Source organism: Physeter macrocephalus, chromosome 16 (assembly GCF_002837175.3).
Source record: "Physeter macrocephalus isolate SW-GA chromosome 16, ASM283717v5, whole genome shotgun sequence".
NCBI lineage: Eukaryota > Metazoa > Chordata > Mammalia > Artiodactyla > Physeteridae > Physeter > Physeter macrocephalus.
Window position 1 is genome coordinate 60,294,868 of NC_041229.1, and position 11,781 is coordinate 60,306,648.

At 54.6% G+C, this 11,781-nt stretch overlaps 1 protein-coding gene across 1 annotated transcript; it reads left to right on the top strand.

Moving 5' to 3' along the window:
* The first annotated feature begins 7,239 nt into the window (after nt 1-7,239).
* On the top strand, nt 7,240-11,778 carry PHOX2A (paired like homeobox 2A). The gene is made up of 3 exons (XM_024118548.3): nt 7,240-7,525; nt 9,693-9,880; nt 10,812-11,778. Exons 1-3 carry the CDS (start codon nt 7,309-7,311, stop codon nt 11,262-11,264), a joined length of 858 nt encoding a protein of 285 aa, XP_023974316.1. The 5' UTR covers nt 7,240-7,308; the 3' UTR covers nt 11,265-11,778.
* The last annotated feature ends 3 nt before the right edge of the window (nt 11,779-11,781 follow it).

Here is an 11,781-nt window from a genome sequence, read left to right on the forward strand (position 1 = left end):
CCCTGCTGCACCTAGAAATAGATCTTGCTGTAAAGCCATTTCCCCTGGAGAGAATCCTTATGGTCACTGAGTGCTCACTTCCTTAGCTACAGAGTCATTAGCTTAGGCTGTGATCAAGGTACATGATTGGCTGAGAATAGGGCAGGTGTCTGCACTCGGGTTTTAAGGGAAGTTCAGAGAGTATCTGGCATCTATTAGGTAGGGAATTCCCCTAACTTAGGAAGTGGTTTCAGATGCCAGATGTCAAAAAAAATGCCAACTTTTTCCTACTCTCAGGCCAGGGTGCCAAGAAGGAGTGGGAGAATCACACTTCCCTAATTTCTCTAGATCTTCCCAAATATTCCCATTTCACGTGTCAAACAGTCAATGTTTCCTAATCAATGCATTCACTATAGAGTGTGGCAGAGAACTTGGCTATAACCAATCTGCAGATCACATGGCTATCCTCCTGCGGCAGCCTCAGATTGCTGGCCACGGGCAGAGGCTTCCTTACCAGAGTTACAAATTGTCATGCTGTTCCTCATCTGCTTGTCCCCTCTTAAACGCCTTCCCAAGGTTGCCAGATGTGAATTATTTTACCACTTTTCTACTTAATCCTCTGCAGTTACAACCACAGGGCAATGGGGAAAGTTGAGGTCAAGTTCTAAGAGACAACATGCAGTAGTTTTCCCAGTTACTTCATTATCACCTAACAAGGACATCTCCTTTCCAGGCTCAGAATGGAGGGATTCTCACTGCATCCCACCCTATATCAACAAGGCTAGTTCCATTTTTTAGGGTCTGCTGTTTGCATCACTGCATACCTTATACCTGTTTTTTATTTGAATCTCTTTGTTTGGAAGTGACAGAAATCCAACTTGAAATAGAGTAAACATAAAGAAGACTGTATTGGATAACAAAAGTCAATAAAGGGCTGAACAACTAATTTGCAAAAAGAGTAAGGATGTCTCAGGAATAACTGGAACTAGGCTCTTAAATTCTAACATAAGTCTCTATATCTTTTGCCTCAACTTCTTATTTATTCTTTCTTCACTCCAACCACCTTCCTTCCCTTCATGTTGGGGAATATGGCTGCAAACATTTCCTGAGCTTTACATTTATAGTTTTCACCATTCAAAAGAGAATGACTGGTTTCTCAATTCAAAGAAGAAAAAAATTATGAGAAAGGGTTTTATTGACCCATCTTCAAACAGGTACCCACACCTGGACCATTTATGGCTGAGGGTAGATTATGTAAGAACAATGGTTCCATGGGTAGCCATGTGGATAGAGGAGACAGTTCCCAAGAAAAGAGTTGTGCTGAGCTAACCACACTACAGATGTCCACTATGGTGGCCCTCAGGCAGGTCCTTTCTCATGCACAAAAGCTTGAATAAGCTTATCAATGTATGGCATGTTTGGTAGGATCAAACCCTTTTTTCCCCCTTCCCTTTTTAAAAAAAGAGCCATCTTGTCTCACCTTCTATGTACCATTCTCTTGCCCAGACAACTAAAACATTCTAAGGAGAACCTCCCCATAAGTAAGTGGCTATGTGCCCACCAGATCGGAAGATCCTTAAAGAAAGCAACCAGGATTAATTTCCCCATGTGTCGAGTGCCCCATGATTCCATCATAGATCAGACACTCAAGTAATATTTGTAGAACTGAGTTAAGATCTCTTCTCATTCTTCAGGTATCTCTGAGAACTGAACATTTTGAATGTTTAGGATCCCTGGAAAGGCCTAATGCTAGAAGCTAAAAATAAAAGTGGAAATTAATAGAAGACTGGGTAACCTAAGGTAGTGGTGGGAAGAAAAAAAATAGTCAGTAAGGGTTGTCCCCATTAATAGAGAGATGAACAAGAGACTACAGGTTATGATAGACAGGTTGGGAATATACAGTTAATATATTTGCCTCCAACCTTCCCTGGACCAGAAATTATAGCAGGAGAGAAGAGCGATTGGCAAGAACATTGCTGATGGAGTTGGTAGATAAATGGGGGTGAAAGGAGTTTTAAGATCCTTAAGCAGGACCAGAAATGTGCTAACTTTTCACTGATAGATAAGCTCCATCCTTTATTAGAAGGTAGACATGGATGTCTAATCAAGCCTGGCTTCTAATCATAGTTGTACAGTGATGACACTCAGGACATTGCTTCAGAGAGTGAGAAGATGCATTTCAAAGGTAAGGAGGTGCCATCACTTTATGTTCTCCCCCTAGAGAGAGGACTGACAGGAGTGCACTGGATTAGTAAATCAGCCTGGTGCCCACATTCTGAGCCCTGGAGATCCTTGCTCAGAGTTCTGAGGGAAGCTAAGATCTGTGGCTGCTCTAGAAGTAGCCTGGGAATTCTCCAAATGACCACAGGCAGCAAGAGTTCTCCAAGGCATGGGTCCTTTCTCCTCTGTTCTCAGGGTAATTCCACTGTCCAGGCTCGCAGAGTTGGGATCAGAGCAGTAGAAAAAGGACAGTCCCCACTGTACCCTCTCCCCAGGTTCCTTTTTGCATGCTGCTCCCTCTCTGGAAGGAATCCCCCCGCACCGTGACACACTCTCATTGTTTTCACTTTTCCTCCAGGACTCCTCTCTAGGCATCAGTTTCTTCATCTGCAAAAATTAAGGGGTCAGGCTGGGTAACTCGGCAGGGCCCTCATATCTTCTGAAATCTCGAAGGTATAAGTGATGCTGCGATGCAAAGACAGGAGTCCATGTCCAGATTATATGTCCAGGTATCAGGTGCAACAGATCAGAGGAGCCTGACTAGAGCGTGGTCTGGGTCTGTCAGTCACAGGCCTCAATCACTTGGTGAGAGAGAGAAGGGGTGGTGGTGGTAGCTAATTTATTTAATGTTTACTATGTGCCAGACACTGTTCAAACACTTCATATACATATATTTTTTTAATAAATTTATTTTTTTTGGCTGCGTTGGGTCTTTGTTGCTGTGCGTGGGCTTTCTCTAGTTGCGGCGAGCAGGGGCTACTCTTCGTTGCAGTGCGCGGGCTTCTTGTTGCGGTGGCTTCTCTCGTTGCAGAGCACAGGATCTAGGCGCGCGGGCTTCAGTAGTTGCAGCACGCGGGCTCAGTAACTGTGGTTCGCAGGCTCTAGAGCACAGGCTCAGTAGTTGTGGCGCGTGGGCTTAGTTGCTCCGCGGCATGTGGGATCTTCCTGGACCAGGGCTTGAACCCTTGTCCCCTGCATTGGCAGGCGGATTCTTAACCACTATGTCACCAGGGGAGTCCTACTTCATATATTTTAATTCACCTAATCATTAAAATAAACCAGGTTACAGGTGAAAAAGGTGAGGCACAGAGAGGTTGAATAACTTACTTAACTTAAGTCATCTTAAGTTAACTTAAGTTAACTTAAGTCATCTTAAGTTAACTGACTTAACTTAAGTCATCCAGCTTGGAAGTGGCAGTGTCAGAGCCAGAACCTAGCAATCAGGCTCCAGAATCTGTCATCAGTTATGGAAGTGAAGACATGCTTAGCAAGGAGCCTTCACAGCAGGATTGCTGTGACTGTGTTTCATGTCAGAGCCTTTTTAGCTCCCCAGGAGTGCACGCATTTGGGAGGGGGTCTCAGTCAGGATGAGCTCCCACATCAGATCACAGCCACTAGCCTCTCTGGTATGAGGCCATTGCAAAGCCCAGCCCACTCTGCCTGTCTCCTTCCTTTTTTTTTTTTTTTTTTTTTTTTTGCAGTACGCGGGCCTCTCACTGTTGTGGCCTCTCCGATTGCAGAGCACAGGCTCCGGATGCACAGGCTCAGCGGCCATGGCTCACGGGCCCAGCCACTCCACGGCATGTGGGATCTTCCCGGACCGGGGCAGGAACCCATGTCCCCTGTATCGGCAGGCGGATTCTCAACCACTGCGCCACCAGGGTACCCCCGTCTCCTTCTTTTATGGTGAGTTCTCAGGAAGCCCTCTTGGTGTCCGCATATCACACACACACACACACACACACACACACACACACACACACACACAGATGCACGCAGCCTCGCCTCCAAAGTCCCCCCACCTCCACCATCTGAAACAACTGAACCCAACAGTGGACAGGGTTCAAAGCATTTTCTTGGGCTTCATCTCAGTTTCAGTGCCAATCAGCAGATACAAATGGCTCCTTGCAGAGAGAGGAGGCTCGAACTTCACAGTCCTGAGTCAGGGGAAGGGCAGCTCCTACCCAGCTGACACTGAAACATGCATGTTACTGTAAAACTTCCAATCACAACCATTTGTTTGATTATCTGTAAAGGTGTCAAGCATTTACAGGTTATATTGGTCAGAGCTCTTGGTTTTAAGTGTCAGAAGCCCAACTTAAAGCAGTTTAGACAGAATGAGGAACTTAATGGCTCAATGACCAAACTGTAGAAATGACAGGGATGGCTCATGGAAACAGAGACAGGTGGAACCAGGTCCTCATATCTCTGCTGGTCCCTGCATGAAAGCTTCAGGTGCTCCTTTGCTTCAGCTTTGTCCCTGTGGAAGGGATATGGCCCCTTGAAAATTTCTCAGATGAGGAAGGACTTTCTCCCAGGCAGAAGGTTGGCCCAGATGGAGGAAGTTTCCTGTCCTAGGGGACCGAGGGAATGAAGAAGGGAGAATGATCCCTTTTCAGAGAGTGGGGAGTGGGAGGCTGGGGATGGGGATTCCTTCCCTAGAAACAAGGGCAGGATTCCCCAACACAAAGAGTTCAGCCTAGCCTTCAATAATTCATTCAACAAACAGATATGGGAAGGCCTATGATGTGCAGTGATACGATAGACATCGTGGGTGGGCTGCAGAGAAAGTGATCAACATGAGGACACAGCTCTGCCCTGAGACCTTGCACTTTATTGCAAATACTTCAACAAGGTGAGTAACCAAAAGAGACGGAGGTACTGTGGGACACCCAACCTAGTCTAGGTGTATCAGGGAAGGCTTCCAGGAAGCAGTGACTTCCAAGTTGATACCCGGTGGACAAACGAGCGTCAGCCAGGTTTTGGCTTGTTTTTTGGCGGGGGATGGAGGGAGTGTGGTGGGATGGTGACTGGAATGAACATTCCAGCCAGAGAGAACAGCTCTGAACTAAAAGATCAATGTATGAGGGCTGCAAAGAAAACCACGGTGAGGAGGAAGCAGACTGGAGCACTGGCATGGAGGACATTGTGGGCCAGAATGGATTTGATCCTGAGGGCAATGGAGAGCCATGGGAGGTCTCAGGAAGAGAGCAGTGGTACTGTCTGATTTCCCAGTTGTGAGATCACTTGGGTCCCTGGGTCAAGGTGGAGAGGTACACCTCCCACACCAGTGGAGAGAACATTTTGAATCAGTTTTGCTCTCAGTTTTAGAAGTTTAGACCTAAAAATAATTAGAGAAAATACCTCAAAGAAACACCCTGAAAAGGAGTGGTTACAGAAAGGGGGATAGGTGCCCTTGTGTTAAGCAAAGAATGACTGGCCAGGGAAGTGGATCACCTGAGGGTGGGCATGCTCCCCACTGTGCTGGTAAGCTGGGGGGAGGGATTCCAGGAGCTGTCTCATCCCCCGAGGACCCTGGCTGGTGACAAGGGGGCCCCCCTGCCTTCTTGCTGGGTCTCCACTTCTCCATCTGCAGGACTTGCCAAGATTGGGTGCAGGAGGCTGGGGGTTGGGTGGGAAAGCTGCTAAATCCTCCTTAGGTGAGCTGCGGGGGTGGAAGAGTTCTCTATTCTCTTCTCCTCGAAAGGATTCTGTATCCTGTGGCCCCACAGTATGGAGGCCAATGGCTAGGTCCATGGAGTACGTCCGTGGCCAAGTCCAGACTGAGTCTACGTGGTTTTCCTGAAGAAGAAAAAGGCCTCTGCAGGAGGGGGTGGAAGCTGAGAAAGAGTGAAGGGGTCATTTGGTTACTCCCCAGTCTTGACATTCATCACACACACACACTCCGTGCCGAGGGTGCTGGGGACCAGAGAATCACACCCAGCAGCAGCGGGGAGAGGGGCTGAACTGTGGGACCTGGGGGAGGGGAGAGGCAGGCTGGGCCTTGAAGGTGCAGGGCAGGGTCATGTGGCCTTCAGGACAAGTCAGGAGAGAGGCCACCCTCCCCCTCAGCAGCTTCACATCGCGCCTCCACTACAGTCCTTCTGCCTGCTGGGCGCTCCAGCTGGTGGGTCTCCGCTCTCCAAAGGCTCTTTCTCTCCGCCCCTTAGCCTCTGTTCCTCTGTTGTGTCTGTCCCTGGCCTTGTCTCACTGAGACTGACCCTCCGTGTGTGTCTGTCTCACTATCACTGCCCTGTTTTGTCTCATCTCTCTCTTGATCTCCATCGCAATCCTTCTTTCCAACCGTGTCTCTTCCCTGTTTTCTGTCTCCATGCCTGCCTCACTTGCTTTCTCTGTCCCCCTCTTTGTCTCTCTCTTATCTTTGTCTCCTCTATCTCTGCCTTGTCCCACCTCCTTCCCTTCCTTCCTCTTGTACATGTTTCACCTTTGTCGCCACCTCTGTCCCTGTCTCCCTCTTGCCGCCCCCACCCCCCCACGCCCACGTCTCCAATCTATCTCTCTCGTCCATGTCTCATCCTTATCTCCATCTGTGTACCTGTATCTCTCTTGTCCCTTTCTCCATCTTTCTCCATCACTGTTTCTGTCCCTTTCTCTCCCTGTCTCCGTCTCTGTCTCCTCTCTTCATCCACATCCTCTGTCCCCATCTCAGGCCCCGTCTCTTCCTCGTCCTTGTCTTCATTCCCCCTCCTGAGCCATCTCCGTGGTCCCTTCCGGGATGGGACCTCGCTGGGGGCGGGGCCGAGGGACTGGATCGGAATAACTCGGTTATCAGGACTAATTGAATTAACTTCTTCACACGAGCGCCGCCGGGCCTGTTTCCCCTCCCTTCTGCGGGGCCGCAGGTGGGGAGGCCAGGGAGAGGGGTCGGGACCCTACGGCTGGGCACGATGCATAGACTGAAGTCTGGTCCGGATTGGGGCGGGAGGGGGGACTCTAGGGATGGGGCCCCGCGCAGCCCGCCCTGCACATCCCGAGCTCTAAGAGGGCGGCGGAGACCCTTTGGGGTGGGGGTCGGGGGCGGCTGGGGGCGGGGCCTTGGCCGTCCAGGCCCCGCCCCGACGAGCTCGCCCCGCCCCGCCCCCTCCGCGGGGTCCTACGCTTTAAAAGGCGCGCGGGCCGGGTTGGGCTGCACTTGCGTTGCACCAGGGCGGAGCGCGGCCGCGACGGGGCGGGCGGACTCGCGAGCGCTGAGAGCCGGCCTCGGGTCCTCGGCCCCTGGCGCTCCAACCCCCATCTTGTCCCCCACCCGGCCCGGGACACCAACTCCGACCCGGCCCGACCCGGCCCCCGCCCCCGCCCCCCGGGCCGATGGACTACTCCTACCTCAATTCGTACGACTCGTGCGTGGCGGCCATGGAGGCGTCCGCCTACGGCGACTTCGGCGCCTGCAGCCAGCCCGGCGGCTTCCAGTACAGTCCCCTGCGGCCTGCCTTCCCCGCGGCCGGGCCTCCCTGCCCCGCGCTCGGCTCCTCCAACTGCGCGCTTGGCGCTCTACGCGACCATCAGCCTGCGCCCTACTCGGCAGGTGAGCCCAGCCCCGGTACAACCCTCCTTCCAAATCCTACGGCACCCCTAGCCCCTGCCCTACTCGGCTAGTTGTTGCGACTGTCCCCCACAGCCGCCACAATCTCTGCCCTAGCCAGACCCTCCAACTCTCCGCGGGATCCACAGTCCCTCGTGTAAGACGGGGTTCCTTAGGCAGATTTCAGCCCCACCCTCTCCTCCATCCCGTTCCTCTTCTCGCTGCCGTATCCCTATCCCGTGCTCTTTAGGTCAAGGAAATAGATCCTCAGTGCAGCCCCAGGCTCCTCACCGGGCCCTCCCCTGCCCATCTGCAAAGACTGACCACTAAACCTCTCCATGCCCTGTATCCTTGGAAAATGCTCTCGACTTAGGCCAATAAGACCTCCCATCCTTATCATTCCCACCCCGCTTCATGCCCGACCCCCAGCACATGGACCCCTGCGGCAGACGAGCTGCCCAGCTGGGAGCCTTCCCAGAGCCCCAGCACCATCAAGCCCCTACTGCCTGGTTTTGAACCCATCCTACCTGTGCCCAAACCCTCTTGCACTACTGAAACCCATTCTGTGGCCAGAAGAAAAGGATGCTCAGGTCATTAAGCAACTTTCATTTCCCCATGCCTCCTGGAGATTCTCCCAGCTAGAGTACTGCAGAACCCAGAAGCAGCCCCATGCAATACCCAAGCCCCTTGATCCAAGACCCCATCTGAACCTTCAACCTCTTGGAGCCTCTTAGCCACTCCCATTACACCAGTTAGAGTTCAAGCTGCCCCACCCATTCTCCTTATCTTCTTCCTTCCTGGGAAGACCACCGGGACCCAGTAGAAGACTGGGACCTGTGTGGTGGGGAGGGATGGTGAGAGAGACCTGGATTTGGAGAAGTGAGAACCAGGGAGATGGAGTCAGAAACTGGAACGGGGATGGGGAGATTGGGTACTCTGGGTCATATGCAGATGGGGACTGGGGAGCTGGAAACAGGAAATGGGGAGATGGGCCCTAGAAAGATGGAGGTCTGAGATGGAGAAGATGGGGACAGATACAGAGAGATGTGAGCAGAGATGGGAAGATTGGGGTACTTGGGAGAAATGGGGAACCAGGGTTGGGGAGATGGAGATAAAAACCAGGGGATGGGGACAGGAATTATGGGAGATGGGGACCAAGGAAGATTGAAAACAGAGATGAGAAAGATGGGGATAGGAATGGGGTGTTGGAGACAAAGATTAGGGGAGATAGAGAACTAGGGAGATATGACAAACATAAGGATATTGGGGATCCCTGGAGAACAGGGAGAACTAAACGGGGGCTGGAGACAAGGATGGGGAGATAGTGTCAGAAACACTGTCTGTGGGACAGTGGGTACTGGGAAGGGGTAGATGGGAGACAGGGATGGGAGGAGTGAAGGGAAGGGTTGGGGCTGGTTTTTGGAGGAGTTGGGAGACAGAGAGAGGTGTCTGGGAGGAAGAAGAAGGGCAAAGAGAAGATGGAGGAACCTGGGAGGGGAGAAATAAGAACCCTTCTCAATGGGCACAAAGAGAAGAATGGTCCAGGAGGGGAAAGTTGCAGATAGATGTGGTTGGAGAGAGATGAAAAAGAGAGGGGGACACCTGGAAGAGAATGCGATGTGAGATCGGGCTGAGGAAATGAGGCCTAGGAAGGAGAGGGATGCAGGGTAGAGGCGGCCAAATTTTTACATGTCAGAGAGTCCGTGGCAGGGCTGAAAGTAGCCCCGCGGTCCATGACTGGTTACTGGGGAGACACAGGATGTTGATGAGACTTGACAGACAGCTAAGGCTAGGGTGGATACAGCAGGACCTGAAGTCAGGCCGACTGAGGGAGAAACACACTGAGGGTCGTGTCCGGTAGACTGGCGGGAGATAGAGGGAACACTGCGGAGGGCCAACGACAGGTCAGCAGTCTGGATCCGAGGATCAGATTTTGGTTCTCTCTCTGCGGCTCTTGGGCCCCAGGCTTCCCCGCGCTCCGTCCGCTTTCACCCCTGCCGGCTCCATCCAGCGATAGGGAAGCCGATCCGTACTGAGAGGACCAAGCCGAGGGGCCAGGTCAGGGGCGGGGGACGGTGAGCGATCCCTCAGGGGCAGAACACAGCGGGCCGGGCTCGGCCCCTCACATCCCCACCCTCGTTGATTTCCCCCCTCCTGCACACACCCGTAGTGCCCTACAAATTCTTCCCGGAGCCGTCGGGCCTGCATGAGAAGCGCAAGCAGCGGCGCATCCGCACCACGTTTACCAGCGCGCAGCTGAAGGAGCTGGAACGCGTCTTCGCCGAGACTCACTACCCCGACATTTACACGCGCGAGGAGCTGGCGCTCAAGATCGACCTTACCGAGGCTCGCGTGCAGGTGCGTGTTTGCGCGGAAGTGTGTGCGCGCGGAGCGGGGCCGGGAGGTTAGTGCCTGACACCTGGGGGTCCGAGGAACAGAGGGGCCTCACTCGGGCAGCGGGCGGGTACAGCCCGGGGGCGGTGAACTAGGACCAGGGGCCAGGGTGCAGTCTGGAGGTGACTGGGCAGGAGAGGACCGGCAGCCCCGGGAGGCGGCGGGGCCAGGCGGGGCCTGAGGCCTTTGGAAGAACTGAGCTGTTCAGCCCCACGATTTCTCCTCAGTCTCCCGGGTAGGGCTGGGCACGCAGAGTGATGCTTGGGAAGCCAGGACGGAGACCGAGTGGATAGAGGGTCAGCTCCAGGTGGCCTCGGGGCCAAACGAGGCCGAGCAGTGGGGGAAAGCCAGTCAGCGCCTCCAGGTCCCCTCTGGCTCTGCAACTGTGAAACCTCTGAGCCTGGAAAGCCCGGGTTCAGGGTAGGCGCAGGAGCTGGGTCGGGACGGACTTTCGTCGATCTTACAAATCTGAGTACAGATGTTCAGCTGGCACGCCTTTACTGGAGACCCTGCACAAAAGGCTTCCCGAGTGCCCTAACCCTCTCTCCACTGCCGTGGGACGCTCCGGGGGGACTCCCGGAGCTTCTTGTAGGAAGGAACTGGGGCGAGGGCTTTGGGTGATGAGGAGAATGAAGGCGGAGTTCCCTCCAGGAGACAGAGAACACTAGGAGGCTGCGGGATCCGCGGGTGAGCAGATCCCAAGGGGAAGACCCTAAGGACCTGGAGGAAGGGGCTAGTGGAAGAGGGGAGGGAGATGAGAGACGAGGAGGGCAACGAGCAGGTGGTGGAGGGGGTCAAGACTCCAAAGCCTGGTAATAATCCTGACCGGCCCCCTCCGGAAGGAGGTCTCACCCGCGCCTGCCGGCCCCGGGCTGACCGGCCCCTGTGCCCGCAGGTCTGGTTCCAGAACCGCCGGGCCAAGTTCCGCAAACAGGAGCGTGCGGCCAGCGCCAAGGGTGCGGCGGGCGCGGCGGGCGCCAAAAAGGGTGAGGCGCGCTGCTCGTCTGAGGACGACGACTCCAAGGAGTCCACGTGCAGCCCCACGCCCGACAGCACCGCGTCGCTGCCGCCGCCGCCGCCTGCGCCCGGCCTGGCCAGCCCGCGCCTGAGCCCCAGCCCGCTGCCCGCCGCCCTGGGCTCCGGGCCTGGAGCCGGGCCGGGGCCACAGCCGCTCAAGGGGCCGTTGTGGGCCGGCGTGGCGGGCGGTGGGGGCGGCGGACCGGGCGCGGGCGCGGCGGAGCTGCTTAAAGCTTGGCAGCCGGCGGAACCCGGGCCTGGGCCCTTCTCGGGGGTTCTGTCTTCCTTCCACCGGAAGCCCGGCCCCTCCCTGAAGACCAATCTCTTCTAGCTGCCGGCCTCTAGAGGCTCCGGGCCTGCCGCCTGAGACGCCCCTGCCCCTCCAGGATCTGACAGAGTCCCTCCTCATCCTGGCCTCCTGCCTGATGTCCCCATCTGTCCCACCACCCCCCACCGTGTCTGACCCCTATGTGTGCCCTCCCCAGCTTTGGAGACCAAGTCAGGGCCACTCTCGTTCTCACCCACCGCTACCCAGTGGAGGGGGGTACTTTTCACTGGGATGCCCTCTGGGAGAGCCCAGAACCCCTTCTAGTCTGGTTTTCTTCAGAACCGGAATCAAACAACGCCTGCCCCTAACACAGTGCCCAAAGGTGACTCCTCAAACGGGGACAGCCCGGCTTCCTCCCCTGCCCCTGCAGCTGGCTGGGTCACTCAGCTTGGAGAGCAGTCTGCTGCTCCAGCCCTTGGGCCCACCCACACTGACCCCACCCGTGCAAAGGCTGGTCGTCATTGGGATAACGAGTGGCCTGAAGGGTCCCGCCACAAATTTCTCCCTCATGTGTCCCCTC

Excerpts from the sequence above, each read along its gene's own strand:
- PHOX2A (XM_024118548.3), top strand. The coding sequence starts at position 7,309 with ATGGACTACTCCTACCTCAATTCGTACGACTCGTGCGTGGCGGCCATG. Across the intron at positions 7,526-9,692 it reads GCCTGCGCCCTACTCGGCAG|TGCCCTACAAATTCTTCCCG; the intron begins GTGAGCCCAGCC and ends ACACACCCGTAG. Across the intron at positions 9,881-10,811 it reads TTACCGAGGCTCGCGTGCAG|GTCTGGTTCCAGAACCGCCG; the intron begins GTGCGTGTTTGC and ends CTGTGCCCGCAG.